Raw genomic sequence first — 21,973 nt, forward strand, 5'->3', positions numbered from 1 at the left:
AGAAACCTGCCTCCTGATTGAACTAAGAACCATTCTTCCAACTGGATCAGTTCCCTGCCACCTCAGTCAGCACTTCAAGGGGAAGATTTTACAGATACATGCTCCAGCACTAGGAGCATGTATTGGGAGTTCAGGCATGGGGGGATTGGTGAGTGGGCAGAGGAGCTGGCCTGTGCTCCCAAATTCCCAATATGTCCCTCTCCACAGTCACATGAAGCTCTGTGCTATAAATGCTATTTCATAAACCCTCCTTCTAGTATCTCTCATGGTGCTCTCAATAATATACTTTTCAGATGAATATCGCAGACTCTGCATTGAAGGTGTTCCCTTTGGACCGGGTTATCCTGGCATAGGATTTCCAGGATTTTCTGGTGGAATTGGACCCAATGGCCTTGGCCCTGGCGGACTCGGACCTGGTGGACTCGGCCCTGGCGGACTCGGACCTGGTGGACTCGGACCTGGTGGACTCGGACCTGGTGGAGTTGGGCCTGGTGGAGTTGGGCCTGGTGGAGTCCGGCCTGGTGGAGTTGGACCAGGTGGAATTGGAACAGGTTTCTCAGGCCTACCTGGAACTGGGCCAGGGATTGGTAAGTGTTAACTTAATCAAAGTATGAAAGATCATATTTGGCAAACTCAAACAGATGAAATGTTCATTCATTCTGTAATATATAGTTCACAGTATTTACAGGTTTTGTACAAGATGGGGTTTCCTTCTGCTGTGTGAACAGTTTGTTTTCCTGTGAAATGGCTTCATGCCTTTGGTGACAGTACATTCTAGTTTAACAGGGTGACAGAAACAGTGGGCTGGATTTTGTGCAGGAGGGGGGTTTCCGTTGCCAGGCCAAAAAGTCGGGGGTATCCCCGCCTCTGCGTTTTTTCATCCCACCCAGAGCGATCCTCCTGTCTTTTGATGTCAAAGTTTAAGGAGGTGGAACCCCGTTCCTTTAAAGACTTAATAGGGATGGGGATCCTGCCTCCAAGAGCTGATGGCCAATCACAGGGCTGGCAGCTCAGCAGTATCGGCATTGCCACTGAGAGTGGTGGCCACTGGCGGTAATGCAGAGGCCTCAGACCCAGACCCAGCGCTGCAACCCTGGAAGAGAGGTAGGTGAGGCGGAGTCGCCGGGGTCAATCCGGAAGGCCCTGGCGAGGTGGGTTAGGCATTTGGTCCAGGGGAGGGGGCACCCGGGGGGGTCCTCCGAGAGCCACAAATAGCCCACTAAGGAGGGATCCCCCCCACCCAAGCCCACAGTACGGGCGCCTCGTTTTCCAAGGCATCCTCCCCATGCAGCGGAGGCACCCCCCCCCCCCCCCTCCCGCCACTGGTAAGATCCCAGCGGCAACAGGAAGAGGCCCTTATTTGGCCTCTGGGAGGGAAGGTCGTCGTTAGCCTAGCCCGCCCCTGGGAGAATTGGAACCAGGATTCCCAGCGTCAGGTTCTGTGGCGGGAGATTCTGCCCTAGTTCTCCAGCACCCCCTGCCATGAACCCATCATGAGAGCAAGATCCGCCCCTGTCTTTTCTGCTGTGAAGATTTGAAAAATAAAATTGAAGCATCATTTGGGTGAGTGTAGTTACCAGCGAAATAACATAACAGAGTTACAGGGTTCCTTCTGCAGTGCTGCCCTCCCAGCAATAGTACCAGTTGGAGAATCATTGGTGCAGTATTGGAGCCCAGTCTCTGCCCTGTGCTTAGACTTAGTAAAACTCTGAAATGGGGGTCATGGGAGCACTGGATTTACCCTCACGTTTTCAGATGGTATCTAACGACATAAATATGTCAACACTGATGAACGTCTGCTGTAGGGAGAGCAGGCTTAAAAATCTAATACTCAACAGCTCCTTGACCACGATTTCTGTGAGTCACTCAGTAACAAAATCAAGAGGAGGGAAGGTTTGGCCTCCTGTCCTGTGTATTTTGTTGAAGAAACCAGTTGAGGACTGAGGGCTATCTCACAGGTCCATATCAAATTTGAAAAGGGTAAAAGCAAAGATGTGCATAACAAGAGGTGATTTTTTTATTATTTGTTCATGGGAAGGCCAGCATTTATTGCCCATCTTGAATTGCCCTTGAGAAGGTGGTGGTGAGCTGCCTTCTGGAGCCACTGCATTGGTGCAGGTACACCCACAGTGCTGTTAGGAAGGGAGTTCCAGGATTTTGACCCAGGTGGATTCTAAAAATCTGTAAATTATACAAGCAAAGGAAAACTGATTGGGGTATGTAATCCACAGGTATTAAGTCTGTGGAAAGGATGAATAGGTTGGATTTTTATACTATCAGAGAATTGTAAATATTTTCGTCACCTTTTTTAATCTTTTTCCAGGTACAGCCACCCTGAATCAGACCATTGATGTCTGTAAGCACTTCACCAACCTGTGTCTGAATGGACGTTGTATTCCAACACCATCCAGTTACCGCTGTGAATGTAACATGGGTTTCAAGCAAGATGTGCGTAGGGAATGTATTGGTGAGTCCTGACTTCATCTGCTTAGGTCAGGCTACATTGGGGATGGGGATTGTTACCATTTTTTTTTTCTTTATTTACCTCCTGCAGTCAGAGTCTCTCACTGGGGTGCAGTTTCCCAACATTGACTTGCTGGAGTAGAGTATCCTGGACTTCGACTCTGGCTGGGATTTAATTTTCCAGATGCTGATTCACATTGGGGTGCAGATCACCAGACGTTGACTCTTGCTGGGGTACATTATCCTGGGTGCTGACTCTTGCTGGGGTATGGTATCCTGGGTGCTGACTCTTGCTGGGGTACGGTATCCTGGGTGCTGACTCTTGCTGGGGTACGGTATCCTGGGTGCTGACTCTTGTTGGGGTACGGTATCCTGGGTGTTTACTCTTGCTGGGGTACGGTATCCTGGGTGCTGACTCTTGCTGGGGTACAATATCCTGGGTGCTAACTCTTGTTGGGGTATGGTATCCTGGGTGCTGACTCTTGCTGGGGTACGGTATCCTGGGTGCTGACTCTTGCTGGGGTACAATATCCTGGATGCTGACTCTTGTTGGGGTACGGTATCCTGGGTGCTGACTCTTGCTGGAGTACGGTATCCTGGGTGCTGACTCTTGCTGGGGTACAATATCCTGGGTGCTGACTCTTGTTGGGGTACGGTATCCTGGGTGCTGACTCTTGCTGGGGTACGGTATCCTGGGTGCTGACTCTTGCTGGGGTACAATATCCTGGGTGCTGACTGTTGCTAAGACACAGGCTGGGATTTAATGGGCAAAAAGCAGACAGCGATGGGGGTGGGTGGGGGGCCGTAAGATCGCATGAGATGGCATTGGGTTGGGTCCCCAATGTCATCACACCAGGACGCAATTTCACCAGCAGCGGACCGCTGGTCATGTGGGGACTCCGCTCGCATTTCGGAAATGAGCAATTAAAAGGAAATTTAAAAGATTAAGCAGGCAATTGAAACTGATTTTACGGTCCCCTCCAAATGTTTTTGAGTAGCGCACGGGCATTACAGGGGGTCAGAGCTTTGGCTGCTTTTAAAGTGCAGCAACAGAACGGCAGCTGTTGATGTTGCCGCACTCGGCACACATGCAGTGAGGTGTTTTACTTTAATTGCAAGGAAGGAGTAGGAAACCATTTAGTTGGGATAGTGACCCCCTTGAGGAGTTATTCCCCCTGCCAAGGGTTCACTGGAGAGGGGTCTGAGTGGTGGGGGTTGGGGGGGCGGGGTGGGTGGTCAGCTGGATAACATTTCAGCATTCACTGGAATGGTGCCTCTGTATTAGTGTCAAGCCCAGGTGGCATGGGCATCGTGCAGGCTGATGGGGGTCCTTTGCTGGAGCTTGATGGGGGCTGGTCACTGGCTGAAGTGGGTGATAGCTGGTTCCAGGCTTTCTGCTGGCCACAGTTTGATACAGGGTTCAGGTGCTGCTGGCCCTTTAAACATGCCCAGAACTTCCCTCCACACCAGCTGACAATGCAGCTGCCACCTCAAGGTCCGCCTCTGGCCACTGAGTGGTCGGCCACCCCGCCTGCCAGCCGTCAATTGGCCAGCCGCCGCAAGAGTCCAATGGAATGGGAATTGGAGCGGGAGGGCCTTCACCACCCACTTCCAGTTCCGCCTTTCCTTTCCCGCTGAGTCCGGTGAAATCCCGGCCTCAGTCTCCTGGGTGTTGTCTCTCAATGCAGTACAGTCTCATGGCACCCATTCTCTTTTAGTACCTGATCCAAGTGGCTATTATTCACATGTGAGCTGACACACTGAATGTCAGCAAGTTACTTACCCATTGGGTCGATCACAGCAAAACCTAATCCTGTCCTTGCCTAACCTTCCAGCAGAGTAATTAGATCATTATCAGGTGCAGGAATCCTGGATTGAATATTGAGCCTGGGACTATGCCGGTCTGCATCACTCATTAGCTGGGACAGGCCAGGTTATGATATTATCCTTACACCATGTTGAGAGAAGTGGGGGATGGGGGAGCAGGGTGGGAAGCAAGGGCATGACTTCTTATGGAGAAGTGAAGAACTGATAATTCCTGGTTTTCCAATTCCATTCGGAATGCGCCAGGACAGGTTACATTCATTTACAGTGCGCAGTCCTACACAGGCCAAGCAGACAGCGCAGGAATGAGTTCATTTATCAGTGACGTCTCTTATCCAAACTCACTACAATGTTCAGTCTGTCTGTTAAGACTCCTCAAGTGACTCTTAATTTTTGTTCTCCCTTTCTTATTCCTTGTTTATACTTTCTCCCCTTAGAGACCAGCCCCAGCCTGGTCAGGATATTGAAATCTCTGACTGGTCTGATCTAGTTCATATACTGGATGATATTAAATTACCAGCCCTGGTGCACATGCTGAACTGTTCGTCCCTTCAGAAAACAGTGTTAATGGAAACCAGCCTGATTGGAATTTCCTGTTTCGTAGTCAAGGGCTCGGTGGCAACCAAGAGACTGTACTCTTCACTGAACAAAAGGAACTCAGGCTTCTATCGACTTAAACATGTTCTATAAATTCTAGCTGACTTTCACTGATTTTATCTGATATATAATTAGAACAATTGGTCGCCCATTTTGCAACCCTGTACGCTGAGAATGTTCCAGCCACCTACATGCACCATTAGAATAGTTTGTAAGGTCCCTAGAGGTTAACACTCAGGATTGAAAAGGACAAAAATTAAAAGACTCTGGGGAAAGAGCAAGGGAGTGGGACTAATTGGATAGCTGTTTCAAAGAGCTAGCACAGGCACAATGGGCCAAATGGCCACCTTTTGTGTTGTAAGATTCCTAGATGGAACTCCAGGCAAAATTAGTCTGTACTCAAGGAGAGGAGTGAGGTGATAAACAAATTCTGAGGATTCTGCATAACCAGGAGGCTGTGTGTCCAGCCCCGAGGATTATAGACAGAGCAGGTCAATCAAAAGATGAGATGGTGACTGTTCCATTTCTTGCACTCCTACACAATGCCACTGTGGGCCAACTGACAGCAGAACACCATAGGATTGGTGATAAACAAAGCAGAACACCATAGGATTGGTGATAAACAGCCTTCGCTCACAAATATCATAGAAAAGACTAGACAGGAGCAGAAGAGGCTGTGATTACCTTACTTGAACGACACTGGGTGTATATTCATGAATAAATTGTGACATAAGAGATGGAGCATAAAACTGATGGAAAGAAAACTTTAAAAAGGAAGTGACTTTGTATGTCACAGTCAAGGGGAATTTGAAGTAAGCACATATCAAATTTTCATATGAAAACAGGCTAAAAGCAAACTCAGTACCAAGCCAAATTTACTCCTTCAGAAAAGGACCTGGACAAATATCCGGCTAGGAATGGGATTGGAAGTTGAGTTCCGAAAGAATCTAATACATGATGGTGCATAACAGTTTCTGTGCTGCTGAACACAGCAAAATATCTGTAGGTTGCAGTATGTGGGGGGTATTATGTTGGGTGTGTGTGTATGTGTCTGGGGTGTGGTGTATGTGGGGATGTTTTGTAGGGTGTAGTGTATGTCAGGGAGATGTTAATAACCTACACAAAGTTGCAAATTATGGAGCTGATTTTTCACTCCACGATTCTCTGTCTTTCTGCCCTCACTCCACATTTGTTTGATCTTATTCTCTGGTTATAATTTTTATTCACCTGCCCTAGCATCTCCTTACGTGGCGGTATATGATAGGTTACATTGTACACTGGCTGTGGAAGGAGATTCAATGAATGAGTTAGAGGCTATGATAAAGTGAAGTATACATGTGATTGGGAGGAAATTAAATGAATGAGGCAGAGTGACTATGGTCTGTCAGATGAGGTAGAGTCTATGATAGAGTACAGAGTACATGGGCTGTGCGAGGAAATTAAATGGGTGAAGCAGAGTTCGTGATAAAGTGTACATGGGCTGTTCGAACAGATGACATGGGTGAGGTAGAGTCTTTGATAGATTAGAGGGTACACGGGCTGTGGGAGGAGGGAGACGATGGGCTGAACGCCTGTTTTCCTTTTCTCATTTCTTTCAGGTCCTGTCACTGTGCCTGTAATAAGGACAACAGCACGTTTGTACTTATTAATAATAATCGCACACATCAAATTTTAAGTTCCATCTCCTTATCCCCTGTATTACAACCAAACCTCAAGACTTCTGAATTAAGTGGACAGACTATGCATAGATGTATGATTTGGAGTGTGACTGTAATAAGCCAAATGTCCCAAAGACCCTTAAGTCCCATTGTGAGCAGTTGTGGGTTTATTTGGGAATGAATGTTGAGACGGTCCGGACATGATGTTGCCGCAGAGCTCAAGCCACTGAAGGATGCCAGGAAGTAGAAACCTTGGAGCCTCTTTGCAATTATCTGATTAAATACAACTTGGCTAAAGATTGGTTAGAACCTACTGTGTGACCCAGGAACAAACATCTCCACAACAGGAGACTCCAACTCTGCAGGATAGTCCACACACTCTCTAATCATTCAGGGCTGACATTTTACAGAAACAGTCCCAATTAATGAGCAGCCAGTCTCAGTAATTAGAGAGCCTGGATTTCCTTTACTCTTGTGTTTGCTCATCTCGATGAGCTAGTTAATTTCAGTGTTTGACTGCTTTATGTTTACTTTTCCTCAGATGTCGATGAATGCTCCAGCAGTCCTTGTGTGAATGGTGACTGCGTTAACACCCCTGGTGCTTACCACTGCAAGTGTCATGATGGTTTCCAGAGTACCGCCACCAAGCAGGCCTGTATTGGTGAGTCCAGCCCAAGAGCAAAGAGCTCACAACCTCCTTTTCTATTCCGTAAATCAGCTAATGAGTGCATTCTGTTTGGTCCCACAGCTCTCAAGTTCCATGTTAATCTCATCATTATCTGAATATTAATATGTTTTATTGTAACAGCGATATGATAATGCACTCAGAACAATTTTAAAATAGTTTTATGGATTGTATCACAGCTACAACAAATACAGCACAAATCAAATGTACTCCCCTCCTCTTCCATTTGCAACTACAGCTTGTATTTATATAGCACCTTTAATGTAGTAAATTGTCCCAAGGCAGGAGTGTTGTCAGGGATAAATTTGACCCTAAACCACATAAGGAGACGTTAGAGGCAGGTGATCAAAAGTTTGATCCAAGAGGTAGGTTTTAGGAGCAATTTACAGACATTTAGAGAGGCAGAGAGGTTTAGGATGGGGTGTTCCATATTTGTGGGCCGAGACAGCTGAAGGCTCAACTGCCAATGGTTGGTTGAAGAAAATTGGGGATGCGCAGGACCTGAGAAACACTCTGGGCCTGGTTTTAACTCAGGTTTCAGGTGGGTGGGAGACAAGGTGAGTTAGAAATTTGCCCAGTGCTGTAGAAATCAGGCTTGGGTTACTTTAACTCTCGGGCCTCATTAACATGCTGCCAATTCCTGGGTTAGTGCCGAGCAATTGCACGGACCTCTTCTTCCCATTGACTCAGAGATGTGAGAGTGGAGTCAATGCATCAAAGTATCAGATGCAGCAAACTCACACAAACATCCTTTCATTTCCTAGCTGCTGTGGTTTGTACTGTTTAGATTGCTGCCCACAGAAGTTGAGTTCACCCTTTTCCAGATGCATTTTACTAAGAAATCTAAACAGATGTTGGCAAGAGATGTTTGCAGCATCTGTCTGGGCTGAACTCAGATCCAGGAACTGGAGGCGAGAGGGAAGGCCCCTGATATGGTGGATGTTCATATTTCACTGTTGCTGCCAGAGAGTTACCAGTATCACTGCCAAAACTGGAGCTGCCATCACATGTTGCAGGGGCCATCATTTTGTTCTGGTTGTGGTTGTGTTGAACTGGGAGCAGGTCTGCCATTCAAATGGGGATCAGTACTCCCATTGAACATCTTCTAGTGGATTCTCGGATAACAGGAAGCTGTAAACTTTGAGATTTATACAGACACAGTCACTCTGAAGGCGCCATCGAGGCTACATGTGCCGTGAATATCACAATGGAGTTGCATTTACGAAAGTCTTATTAGGAAGTTTGCTGATGTCAGAGACGGTTCTCACAGGCCAGCAATGTAAAAATTGCACTACTGGCCTGTACTGGAAACCTGAAAGTTTAACCTGTCCAGTTAGACTCAGGTGAAGGAACTATTCCCAGGCCAAACTGGCGGAAGCTGGTGAGCTTTGCTGCTGCCCACACTTTCCCTCAGATCGAATGTGTTTCAGATCCTTTACATGCAGCGCTGTCTCTGATGGTAAGATGACTTACTTACCATCAGAAACAGACCTCTGGTATACCAGAATCATTAATGACCTTTTCTTCAAGAATAATGGTCTTTCATGTCAAGGGCGAGCCCAATAGCAGGAGTATGAGATCGACTTTAACTCCAACTCACGTTGGTCATGTGACAGGGGTTGTGCAGTTGATGGTTGGGTAGGTGACATCCCAATAACCAGCTTCCTTTTTGTTCCCTAGATATAGACGAGTGTATCCAGAATGGCGTTTTATGCAGGAACGGCCGGTGTGTTAACACTGATGGAAGCTTTCAGTGTATCTGCAATGCTGGCTTCGAGCTCACCCCCAATGGAAAGAACTGCATTGGTAAGTAGGCTTCACCCACACTGATCAATTTACAGCCACCCGCAAGAGCCAATTTCTAACACCTTTAGTTACAAATAACTCAGAGAGCAAACAAATGAGGTTACATCCTTTACAGAAGACTCAGAGCAGGAAGGCTCTATCAGTCTTGTCTCCAATGCGCACAGAACAGTCTGTCCTGCACTCCATGCCTGGAGAGGTAGAAAGTGCATGGCCACATTTGACCTAGATTCAGCTGTTTGGTTTGGTGTTACTGTTCCCAAACCCTCTGGTCTTCTCACCAAATCATCCGAGATTGAATGAAGAAAAAACTAGAACTTCCATTGATGAGATTAAAAGCATAACAGCAGGGAAAGATTCATCCAGGTTAGCACATAATCTCATACATGTTAGTATAAGGAAATAAGAGAATAAGAGAGAATAAAATTATTATAGGAATAATAAGATAATTCAAAGCCGCAGAATTTAAACCAGATGTAAAGAGGTTTATCTAGAAGGGAAGGTTAGAGAAACTCAAGACCTACAAGCTCGGATGAAGATGGTTTGTGGGACAACATTAAGGCATAATAAAAATTAAGTAGACAGAGATGGGATATTCCTGTCAAGTCAAATCCAGTATATTACTGTCATGTCAAACCCAGTATATTATTGTCATGTCAAACCCAGTATATTACTCTCATATCAAACCCAGTATGTTACTATAATGTCAATCCCAGTATATTACTGTCATGTCAAACCCAGTATATTACTGCAACGTCAATCCCAGTATATTACTGTAATATCAATCCCAGTATATTACTGTCATATCAACCCCAGTATATTATTGTCATATCAACCCCAGTATATTATTGTCATATCAACCCCATATATTACTGTAATATCAATCCCAGTATATTACCGTCATATCAAACCCAGTATATTATTGTCATGTCAAACCCAGTATATTACTACAATGTCAATCCCAGTATATTACTGTAATATCAATCCCAGCATATTACTGTCATATCAAACCCAGTATATTACTGTAATGTCAATCCCAGTATATTACTACAATGTCATTCCCAGTATATTACTGTCAAGTCAACCCCTGTATATTACAGCGATGTCAAACCCAGTATATTACTGTCATATCAAACCCAGTATATTACTGTCATATGAAACCCAGTATATTACTGCAATGTCAACCCCAGTATATTACTGTCATATCACCCAGTATATTACTGTCATATCAAACCCAGTATATTATTGTCATATCAAACCCAGTATATTATTGTCATATCAAACCCAGTATATTACTGCAATGTCAAACCCAGTATATTACTGTGATGTCAAACCCAGTTTATTACTGTCATACAAACCCAGTAATTTTTTTATTCATTCATGGGATGTGGGCATCGCTGGCTAGGCCAGCATTTATTGTCCATCCCTAATTGCCCTTGAGAAGGTGGTGGTGAGCTGCCTTCTTGAACTGCTGCAGTCCTTGGGGTGTAGGTACACCAACAGTGCTGTTAGGAAGGGAGTTCCAGGATTTTAACCCAGCGACAGTGAAGGAACGGCGATATAGTTCCAAGTCAGGATGGTGTGTGGCTTTGAGGGGAACTTGCAGGTGGTGGTGTTCCCATGTATCTGCTACCCTTATCTTTCTAGGCGGAAGAGGTAAGGTTGGGAGGTGTTGTTGAAGGAGCCTTGGTGGGTTGCTCCAGTGCATCTTGTATATGGTACACACTGCGGGAGGGAGTGAATTTTGAGGGTGGTGGGTGGGGTGCCAATCAAGTAGGCTGCTTTGTCCTGGATGGTGTCGAGCTTCTTGAGTGTTGTTGGAGCCACACCCATCCAGGCAAGTGGAGAGTATTCCATCACACTGCTGACTTGTGCCTTGTAGATGGTGGACAGGCTTTGGGGAGACTGGAGGTGAGTTACTCACTGCAGAATTCCCAGCCTCTGACCTGCTCTTGTAGCCATAGCATTTATGTGGCTGCTCCAGTTCAGTTTCTGGTCAACTGTAACCCCCAGGATGTTGATAGTGGGGGTTTCATCTATGGTAATGCCATTGAACATCAAGGGAAGATGGTTAGATTCTCTCTTGTTTGAGATGGTCATTGCCTGGCACTTGTGTGGCACGAATATTGCCTGCCACTTATCAGCCCAAGCCTGGATGTTGTCCAGGTCTTGCTGCATATGGACATCAGTATCTGAGGAATCGTGAATGATACTGAACATTGTACAGTCATTAGCGAACATCTCCACTTCTGATCTTATGATGGAGGGAAGGTCATTGATAAAGCAGCTGAAGATGGTTGGGCCTAGGACACTATCCTGAGGAACTCCTGCAGTGATGTCCTGGAGCTCAGATGATTGACCTCCAATAACCACAACTATCTTCCTTTGTACTCCAACCAGCAGAGAGATTTCCCCCTGATTCCCATTCACTTCAGTTTTGCTAAGGCTCCTTGTTGCCATACTTGGTCAAATGCTGCCGTGATGTCAAGGGCAATCACTCTCACCTCATCTCTGGAGTTCAGCTCTTTTGTCCATGTTTGGACCAAGGCTGTAATGAGGTCAGGAGGTGAGTGGCTCTGGTGGAACCCAAACTGAGCATCAGGGAGCAGGTTATTGCTGAGCAAGTGCCGCTTGATAGCACTGTCGATGACACCTTCCATTACTTGGCTGATGATCAAGAGTAGACTGAATGGGCAGTAATTGGCCGGGCTGGATTTGTCCTGCTTTTTGTGTACAGGACATACCCGGGCAATTTTCCACATTGCTGGGTAGATGTCAATGTTGTAGCTGTACTGGAATAGCTTGGCTAAGGGCGTGGCTAGCTCTGAAGCACAAGTCTTCAGTATTATTACTGCAATGTTAAACCCAATCTATTACTGTGTTACAACCAGGTGAGAAAGAGGTCTAAGGTTTCCTTTCAGCCTTCACCTGGTCTTACTGCAACAGGGTTTAATTTTAAACACACCGTGTTTTTAGCTCCTCCTTGGTGAATCCTTGTTCACCGCTTTCTAATTATAAGGCAAAGAGACCAGCACAAACAGGTTTTCTTAGGTTTAAAGAAGAAAAGTTGAAATTTATTAAACTTGAAGTTAAACTCTAATTCGCTTGACGCCAACGGATACATGACCCGCCCAGGCTAGCATGCATACGCGATACACACATGCAAATAGAGATGGAAAAAAGCAGAAGAAAAATAAAGTGGAAAAGTTTAAGGCAATATCTGAAGAGTTTTTGTTACGGTTCTTGGAGCTCACTGTAGAGTCCTTGATTGTAGGTAGATCTTGCTTTTTGTTGGGGCCTAGTATTCTTCTTAAACCTTGTTCGCTTTAGGAGACTTTTCTCTCTTGGGGTTCATGTGTCTTCAGTGGATTCAGAGGCTTGTGAGAAAGAGATGGGAGCAGGCAGGAAAGATCTTCTCAGTCCAGGAGCAAACAGACACTCAGTTCAAACTCTCTGTGGATAGTTCAAAAGACCAGGGAACAGCCAGTTAGTCATGTAACCAGCTGGTCTAACCAGTCCTGGATTGTATCACCTTAGCAGTCTCAGGAATGCTCCTCTTACACACAATACCTGGTGATCAAGGTCCATTGTGGGTTGAATGTATCAGAGAATGGACCTTTGTCCTTCCAAGTGCTGTCTGTTAATATGCAAATGTCTTTTCCAGCCACAGCTGATCTGTTTAACAAGTCATTTCCGCGCTGCAGCAACAGTTTAAAATCAATGTTCATGACAAAATTAGTGTGCCTCATTCTTGGCAGGTGGGGGCCTAGCATGACAACTGTCATGTCAAACCCTATATATTACTGCAGTTAAAGGCTGGCTCAGGTCTGCAAATGAAATCCGACCCAAGCCTGACAGAACCACATCCGACCCCGAGCCCCACCCGGCCCGAGTTCTTTCATTTTTTCCCGCGCCGACCCGACCCGACCCAACCATCAGTTAACCTGCCTTCCATTTTTCACTTTGTCGCTGATCTGCACAAGCTTAAAATAACTGTAACAAAACCACCTTTCAAGTCCAAAAAGTATATAAACATTGGAGCCACTTATCGGAGGTGGTGAGAGAGCGTGTCCGACTGGCCCGAGCCGACTCAAGCCCGAATGCCGGACCCGGAAGTACGACCCAACCTGACCCGACCCTGACAGATGTCGTTAGGTCCCGTCGGGTTCGGGTCGGGTAGCCGGCCTTTAACTGCAGTGTCTGTAATGCCAGTGAAACAAGAGGAAACAAATTAAGGGAAAAGTCATTTGAAGCAGTTTTTAGAAAATAAATTATCTTTATTCAAAATGTGATCAATATTTGGAATAATCCCCAAAGCAAGGAAATGGAATCAGACATTAGGGGAGTTCAAGATGCTCTTTAGTGCTGACTTAGCTGAGTTTGGCTGTTTGAGGAACAGTCTTTGATGGAACTGTCAGAAACTAGAGTGATGGGCCTTGATGAGACAGTGAAATGGGAATTCCTGAGATGGTTAAGATAGAGGAATGGGCTTTGTTGGAGTAGTTAAGGTATTACGTTACAATGTTACCACAGTCAATGCTGTTCTGAATTTTTGTTGTTCTCAAACTATCAATACCATATCAATATGTAGCTATCTAAACTCATCACATGTTATCCCAGTCTAACTCGATCATTCACAGGATCTCACCTTGTGGAACTTCTCACTTTCCTCAGTCTTTTCTTCTTCCAGGCTTTTAAAACCCAGCTGTTGCCTATCATTTTTCCAGAGTTAACTGTTAGGACTAACAAGTAATGAATCTCACCCCCAGATCATGATGAATGTGCCACTACCAACATGTGCCTGAATGGAATGTGCATCAACGAGGATGGTAGCTTCAAGTGTATCTGCAAGAATGGCTTTGTCCTAGCTCCTAATGGGCGCTACTGTGTGGGTAAGGATCTACTAATGGGAAGTTACTTTATGGGTAAGGAACTGCTTCCAATGGAACTAATATGAGGGCAAGGACCTAGATAGGCACACTATCTATTCCTTTGTACTTACTGTGTCTTATCTCATATTTTAGAATGCCCCAAAGTGCCTGGTATACTGAGTTATTTTGAATTGTGGTGACTGTTGTTATTTAAGTAAAACAGTTCATAATCAGCCAAATCACACAGATAACAGATATTGCAACAAGTACAGAGGGGACGGCCTCATTCATATGAAGTAACTCATTAGTCTTCAGTTATTTTCCTTCTCCTGCCCACATTACTCTCCAGTTGAGGAAGTAGGGAGCTCTGATTCCTTCTGTACTAAGCCCTTGTTACTCTCTGACTGTCCTTAATATCACATTTGCTTAATTTGTACTGTGGGACGAATTCTACAACACACAAACACACTGTGTGAAATAGAGGACAAAAGCATACTGTACATGTACAAACACAGGACAAAAACATGCTTGGCTTTTTTCCTCTTCTGCCGTTTTTCTTCCCTCTTTCCTTCCGTGGGAGATGCTGATAATTAGTGGGGTTGGTTCTATAATGCTGGCCATCCTCCGCTACCTCACCTGAGTGTCCATTTTTTATCAGTCTAGACAAGAGAGTGTCAGCCACATGATGGGCCATAGAGATCATCACAGCTGAGCCTGATTCTGTCCTCACTGACATCCACAAAGGGATTTTAGAACAGAATTCCTGGATGGTGGTCAGGAGCATGATTCCTGACTGAGTTTTTCCCTCTCCCTAGCCAAGGGTGTTGAGTGTAATCGTACTGCCCTTACTGCTGCTGTAGGCCAGATCAGTGTAGTTGAACTTTGTCTCTTTCTGGTCTCTGGCTCAATGCAGTACTGGATAAAGTCACAGAGCCTTCACGAGAGTATGTCACAGAATCAATTTGGTTTCTGTGTACCGTTGCTCACTAATTACAAATTAAGTTACACTGAGCTTCTGACCCCTGATGATTCCCTTTCCTATTCCCAGATATTGATGAATGTCAGACACCTGGTATCTGCATGAATGGCCGCTGTATTAACTCAGAAGGTTCCTTCAGGTGTGAGTGCCCTCCAGGTCTGGCCATTGGAGTGGATGGACGCGTGTGTGTTGGTAAGTAACTTTAACTAGTAACTAACTGAGATCACCCATAGTGATGACTATTAAATATAGATCGAGGGTGCCCTGTGACTTGTGGCACCTGCCTTTTATCCCATTCCATATGTGTGGGTCTCCACTCTGAATTGCACTGTTAGGTTGAAGTCTTCCATTTCAACTCTCAATGCTGTTGTTGTACCACATTCAATTGTCAGCCTAGGCTTTAGATGTTGACTCAAACACGTTGATTACTTCAGAATTTTGGAGAGGTTCATCAACATCTTAACCCGCCTCTGAATTGTTCGCTGCCGCTGAAATTTGGCCTCCCCCTCTCTATCTCTGTAACCTCATCCAGCACTACAATCCCTCCTCAAACTCCCTGTCCCTTTGACTAGTCTCATGTGCGCTCCCCCCAGTCACTTTGCTTCACAATTGGCGACTATGCCTTCAACCATCCTCGAGTTCTCTGCCTTTAAGACTCTTTGAAAAACCCAGTTCTTTGACAAAAAGTTGGGTCACCCCTCCTAATATCTCCTTTTGCTCAGCATCCATTTGTTTATGATTATACCTCTGTGAAGCACCTTGGGACTTTGTTCTACGTTAAAGGCTTTATATAAATTCAAGTTGTTGTGTTAAAAAAATGTTTTATTCATTCGTGGGATGTGGGCCAGCATTTATTGCTCAAGCCTAATTGCCCTTGAGAAATCCACCCCGGACTCTCCATTCCTCTGACGCTTGTGCCTTTCCCCTACATTTATCCTGCCATTGGCGCTTGTGCCTTTAGCTGTCTAGGTCCCATGTTCTGCCAAATCCCTTCCACTTATCCACCACCCTCTCCTCCTTTAGAATCCTCTTTAAAACCCACCTTTTTGGCCAAGCTTTTGGTCACCCCTACTTTGACTCTCTTATTTCCTTTTGCCCTTGTGAAGATCTTTGGAATATCTTGCTCCACTGAAGGCCATGTATAAATGCAAGCAGTTGTTGTTGTAGTAATGTGTTATCAGCACCATAAAGTAAATGATTCTCCTTAAATTCCACAGGAACTAATGGCACTTTTCATTCTTTTCAGATACCCATATGCGGAGCACTTGTTATGGAGCCATTAAAAAGGGCACCTGTGCCCGACCTTTTTCTGGTGCTGTGACCAAATCGGAGTGTTGTTGTGCCAGCCCAGACCATGGCTTTGGGGAACCCTGCCAGCCCTGCCCAGCCAAGACTTCTGGTAGGTTCATCTTCTTCATCATAAATATTGAGTTGTGGGAGAGAAGCCCAGTAGAATTCAGATTGAGCATCACACCATCATCTTATTTATTTATTTATTTAGAGATACAGCACTGAAACAGGCCCTTCGGCCCACCGAGTCTGTGCCGACCAACAACCACCCATTTATACTAATCCTACATTAATCCCATATTCTCTACCACATCCCCATCATTCTCCTACCAACTACCTACACTAGGAGCAATTTTTAATGGCCAATTTAGCTATCAACCTGCAAGTCTTTGGAGGTGGGAGAAACCCACGCAGACACAGGGAGAACTTGCAAACTCCGCACAGGCAGTACCCAGAACTGAACCCGGGTCGCTGGAGCTGTCAGGCTGCGGTGCTAACCACTGCGCCACTGTGCCGCCCTTGTGGATAAAAAAGATCCTGATACTATTGGAGGAGGAATCTTCCAAACAAACAGCACTTACCTTTGCCTGTGCATTATATTAATTATTTTGTTGTAATTTTCTTTCTTCAGCAACTTTTTAAAAAAGCACACTGACACTTTGTTACATCTAGTTTGTAGGGACATGAAGGACTATATTTTCTGAGGAAATTCAGCATTAGCAGATTTCCATTTCGCCTGGCCTGGGCCAGAGGTGAGAAGCTGCAGAGCAGGACGTGAGCTCCTCCTGCTGGCTGTTTGGATGCATTACCTCCAGCCACAGCGCAGAAAAAATGATTCAGGCTCAGCTGTGTGATTTGAGAGGACAAATGCTGTTGATTTGTACCACTTGTGTGGAAAGTGGCGTCCAGTTGATCTCTCGTAGGTGTGGGTTCTGAGCAAATGGCAATGATAATGACTTGCCTTAGTCACGAGAGAGGAAGTAAAACCATTCAAATATTTCTAAATTTCTTTTTTAAGATGATTAAACTGAATTTATTAAATGATAAAAACAATCAGAAGAATTGATAATGCAATAATAGAAACATTTTGTATCCTCTAGAAAGGAAAAGGAAGGATCTTGCATTTATGTATGTATAGGTTCCACAACCTCCGCCATCCATGCTTAGCACAGGCAGCTGCCTATATCAGACAAATAATGCTAACCAGAAATGCTGGAACCACTCAGCGGGTCTGGCAGCATCTGTGGAAAGAGAAGCAGAGTTAACGTTTCGGGTCAGTGATCCTTCTTCGGAACTTTGGAGTTCCGAAGAAGGGTCACTGACCCGAAACGTTAGCTCTGCTTCTCTTTCCACAGATGCTGCTGAGTGGTTCCAGCATTTCTTGTTTTTGTTTCAGATTTCCAGCATCCGCAGTATTTTGCTTTTATATAAATAATGCTAACCATTTGGCAATTTCAAAGACGACCCTTATAATATATTAAGTTCAGCGACCATTTGGGGCAGTTCAATAAACACTAATCCATTTAAAATCAGGTCCTCAAGCAGTTCCAATGGGTTATTAATCCCCTGTATTGTTAACCCTGAATAATGTCCTGCCCAACATTTATCACTCAATCATCACCACTAATACAGATTATCTGTTCAATACCACATTACTGTTTGTGGGAGCTTGCTGTGCACAAATTAGCTGCAGGGTTTCCCATATTATAACAGTGACTGCACTTCAAAATCCTTTGCATTGCCTGTAAAGTGTTTTGGGGGAGCCTGAGATCATGAAAGGTGCTATATAAATACAGTTCTTTCAATGTATTTATCGATTTTAAAAGGCTCAGCTGATTTCAGGCAAAGTTGGGTCTTCGAGCAGTTTCAGTCAGCTGTTCGCACCTTGTTAAAATGCGATTACCTCAGTGATGAGATTCTAGTTGTATCTGCCGACACTGAGGGGAAATCAAAACAAAAATGTGCTGGAAATACTCAGCAGGTCAGGCCGCATCTGTGGAGAGAGAAACAGAGTTAACATTTCAGGTTGATAACCTTTCGTCAGAACCCTTTCACTCAGTGAGATTTTCTGTTGGTTTCTTACCTTATTGGTTTTACAGTCCACCTTTATAGTGGGGGGCTGTAGCACCTACCGCATCCTCAGGACCACCGAAAGGACTGCAAAGCTACTGAATTACTTTTTTGAAGTGCGGTCAATATTGTCCCGTCGGCAGGGGAGTGCTGATTCCCTGATTCAGCATTCCAGGTGAGGAGAAGCTTTCGCATTTAAATTAATGGTTGGAAAAATCCAGGACTGCAGACCCATGATTTCCCAAACAGAATTTCTTGCAAGTGGTATTTCTTGCTGGGACGCTGTTCAGAGAGTCAGCCCCTGTATTATTTTCTGTGATTGATGGCAGTGATTCAGAATGCCATGTGTCTGATTTATTTTGTTCACACTGTTGTTTTCACAGCTGAGTTCCAGGCTCTGTGCAGCAGCGGCATCGGGATCACAGCTGATGGACGAGGTAGGGAAAAGAATCTGTTTGTGTTCCTGGCAAAACTTGGAACTGAATCTTGGCTGTGTGATTACTAAATTATATTATATTCCATTTTTATCTCCCACAAGTCTCAGAAGCAGATTTTATTTATGGGTGTGAGCAAAAGACAGACTAATGTTGGATATCTTGTATTATTTGTGATATCGACCAATGTTATTTTGTAACAGTTTTAGTGGATCTTTTTCTACTTATCGAGGGCTCATGTGAAATCGATAAGCTCTTTCCTCAATAACTGTCTGCAAAGGCTGAAAAGAAAATCCAAATTCAAAATATTCCAACTTCTTTTTAATACAAAAAAGGATGTACATCTTCAGAATTCCATCGACCAAGCCAACTGATATGTGGGGGGGAGTCTTATCCTGGCGGCAGGGGGTCTTGACATCCAGAGAAACCGATGCCGAGATCCTGGCACCGCCTCTTTTCTGGAAAGCCTGCCGAACTTAGTGCCAATCAGACACTAAATACCACCCCGCACCATCACTGCCACCATCTCACCTGATTTTATGCCCTCCCCGCCTCCAACCCACCGCGGGGAACAGCATAAAATTCCCATGGTTTCACTGAAAAATAAACAGACGGTGATGCCAAAACTCCAGGACTACGCTGTAATTCCCCTGTCATCAGGAAGGAATTTGGCTTACTGAGTAATTGTGAACCAGTTACTGGGACAACAAATACAGAAGTACAGTTCATGGGTTGCCTGATTAAGTCTCGTGAAAATGAGGAGGGAGGCCATAAAGGATTGGTTAGAATGCATTTTGCTTTGCTCCCCCCAGATATCAATGAGTGCGCTCTCGATCCTGATATCTGCGCCAACGGGAATTGTGAAAACCTGCGCGGCAGTTACCGCTGCATCTGTAATATCGGCTACGAGTCAGACGTCAGTGGAAAGAATTGTGTCGGTGAGTGTGGGTCTGCATTACTCTGGGTTGGAAAGCAGAATCTGATTGAAAATCACTCCTGTGGATCAGCAAGAGGCATCCTGATCCATTGTGAATCATTTTATAATATACATAATAATATGTACACACTCCCTGAAAGCAAGTAGCATGTCTCTTATTTCATGAATCTAGGCAGGGATAGGAATATATATTTCACTGTGTTACACTGTTTACTGTTGATTGATCTGTCTTCTGTAAATAAAACCACTTGTTGGTTCAAAGCCCGGGTTTCAGTTGGGGAAGAGTATATCTTCAGTCCACATGTCCAGGAGGGGAGAATCATATGGTGGCGGCATGTGTTACATTCCAGTCAATGGTGTTTGAAATGCAATTCCTGGATATTACTACGGTTTCCCCCTCTATTAGGCAGATAGGGGGGCACTCCTGATCATAGGGGCCATGAGATCTGCTTATGAAAGTAACTCCGAATCTAAGAAAATATCTAGTGTAAAAACACATGTGATGAGCACATTTCAGTTCTTTCTCCCTCCTCTGGGAATATCAGGTATATCAAAATATAAACATTAGCAGAGCACCCACCTGCTGACTACTACCTCATAAACTTTCTCAGCTCTCACAATATGCTAGAGTCACACATGTTGGTCATGTAATTACACATCAGGCCAGAGTGTGGGGAGGAAAGGAGAGGGGAATGAACGATAAGAGAGGGAAGAATGTATGGACAGGGTGAACAAAGGTGGAGAGGACAGGGAGTGAGTGAGGTGAATGAGGGAAGGGTGAGTGAACAGAGGGTGTTTGAGGGGGCACTAGAAGGTTAGGGTAACTACTGAACATTGGTACTTCTCTGGGATTTGCCTGCCTCAGGCAAACTAATGACAGTTGGACAATCGCTCGAGTAATGTGTGCCATATTGTTTCCGATGTTTTATAGAATGATCTATTGCAAAAAGAAATATTTCTTTCCCCAGATATCGATGAGTGCTCTGTTAACATGCTGCTGTGTGACAATGGACTGTGTCGTAACACACCGGGTAGCTACACATGCACCTGCCCCACAGGTTACATCTTCAAACCTGATACTGAAACCTGTGAAGGTGAGAATCTAGATGTCACATTACCTGACCAGAATGTTGGCTGATAGTAATTAGCCAGTGTGCCAGCAATTCTGATTCCATGACAGAGAATGTGGATTAATCACCATGGTTACGCTAAGAGCATCCCAGTGAGAGCAGATTCGAAAATGGAGATTTTTACAAGTCACTGAAGCAGTCATACCCACAACTAACCACTCGCCCAGATATCAAAGGGATGTGGTGGCGACTGCTGCCAACTTCTCAAAGACTAGTAGCCTCCCTCCGCTCATTTCCAGGAGAGCTGCAACATTACTACAGGTTTATAAAGCTATAGGTTCTTTGAGTGGATGGGCTGAACTGAACCAACTGCACATGCAGTGGGGGAGACACTATTATTATTCGTGGCCTAAGGAGGCCCATTGATGCATCACTATCCCATTGTAATAACCCAGCCTCTGTATCTTTTTTTATTTGCTCACGGGATGTGGGCGTTGCGGGCTAGGCCAGCATTTATTGCCCATCCCTAATTGCCCTTGAGAAGGTGGTGGTGAGCTACCTTCCAGAACTGCTTCAGTCCATGTGGGGTAGGTACACCAACAGTGCTGTGAGGAAGGGAGTTCCAGGATTTTGACCCAGCGACAGTGAAGGAACAGCGATTATAGTTCCAAATCAGGATGGTGTGTGGCTTGGAGGGGAACTTGCAGGTGGTGGTGTTCCCATGCATTTGCTGCCCTTGTCCTTCTAGTTGGTAGAAGTCTTGGGTTTGGAAGGTGCTGTCTAAGGAGCCTTGGTGCTTTGCTGCAGTGCATCTTGTAGATGGTACACACTGCTGCCACTGTGCGCCGTTGTGGAACATGTGTGAATAACCCTGCCTCTGTATTTCCAGATGTGAATGAGTGTGAATCCAGCCCATGTGTGAATGGTTACTGCAGAAACATGGTGGGCTCTTTCATCTGTGAATGTTCACTGGGCAGCAAACTGGATCCAACCAGAACCATCTGTATTGGTAAGTCATGTGGTACCATTACATCAGGCATTGCAGTCCAAGCAATCTCTCTGAAATCGCCCCTATTACCCAGTGTCAGTGTTCCACAAGGGAAGAGGCAGCCAGGGGATCCATGAGTAACCCAGGTTTCTTCTCTGTTAGCACTGACAAAATATTTGCTTGAGCTGCAAATCTGTGTTGGGGACCGAGTCCTGTTTTATTCATGGTTTAATTTGGAGTTCATCTCTATAATTTTATCCCTGCCTGGCCCATTCCCAGGCTGCTACCAGTACCCCTGTAACTG

The 21,973-nt window shown here is 45.1% G+C and overlaps 1 protein-coding gene across 1 annotated transcript in view; it reads left to right on the plus strand.

Annotated features, from left to right (window-relative positions):
* The window catches only part of fbn2b (fibrillin 2b), a 245,998-nt gene that overhangs the window by 121,198 nt on the left and 102,827 nt on the right, over positions 1 to 21,973 (plus strand). Inside the window, exons 10-20 of the mRNA XM_068016449.1 lie at positions 294 to 587; positions 2,324 to 2,467; positions 7,084 to 7,203; positions 8,908 to 9,033; positions 13,800 to 13,922; positions 14,950 to 15,072; positions 16,127 to 16,279; positions 18,624 to 18,677; positions 19,487 to 19,612; positions 20,580 to 20,705; positions 21,571 to 21,690. Of these exons, the coding sequence (XP_067872550.1) occupies positions 294 to 587; positions 2,324 to 2,467; positions 7,084 to 7,203; positions 8,908 to 9,033; positions 13,800 to 13,922; positions 14,950 to 15,072; positions 16,127 to 16,279; positions 18,624 to 18,677; positions 19,487 to 19,612; positions 20,580 to 20,705; positions 21,571 to 21,690 (1,509 nt within the window). The remainder of the gene's footprint in view (positions 1 to 293; positions 588 to 2,323; positions 2,468 to 7,083; positions 7,204 to 8,907; positions 9,034 to 13,799; positions 13,923 to 14,949; positions 15,073 to 16,126; positions 16,280 to 18,623; positions 18,678 to 19,486; positions 19,613 to 20,579; positions 20,706 to 21,570; positions 21,691 to 21,973) is intronic.

Source organism: Heterodontus francisci, chromosome 36 (genome assembly GCF_036365525.1).
Source record: "Heterodontus francisci isolate sHetFra1 chromosome 36, sHetFra1.hap1, whole genome shotgun sequence".
NCBI classification, from domain to species: domain Eukaryota; kingdom Metazoa; phylum Chordata; class Chondrichthyes; order Heterodontiformes; family Heterodontidae; genus Heterodontus; species Heterodontus francisci.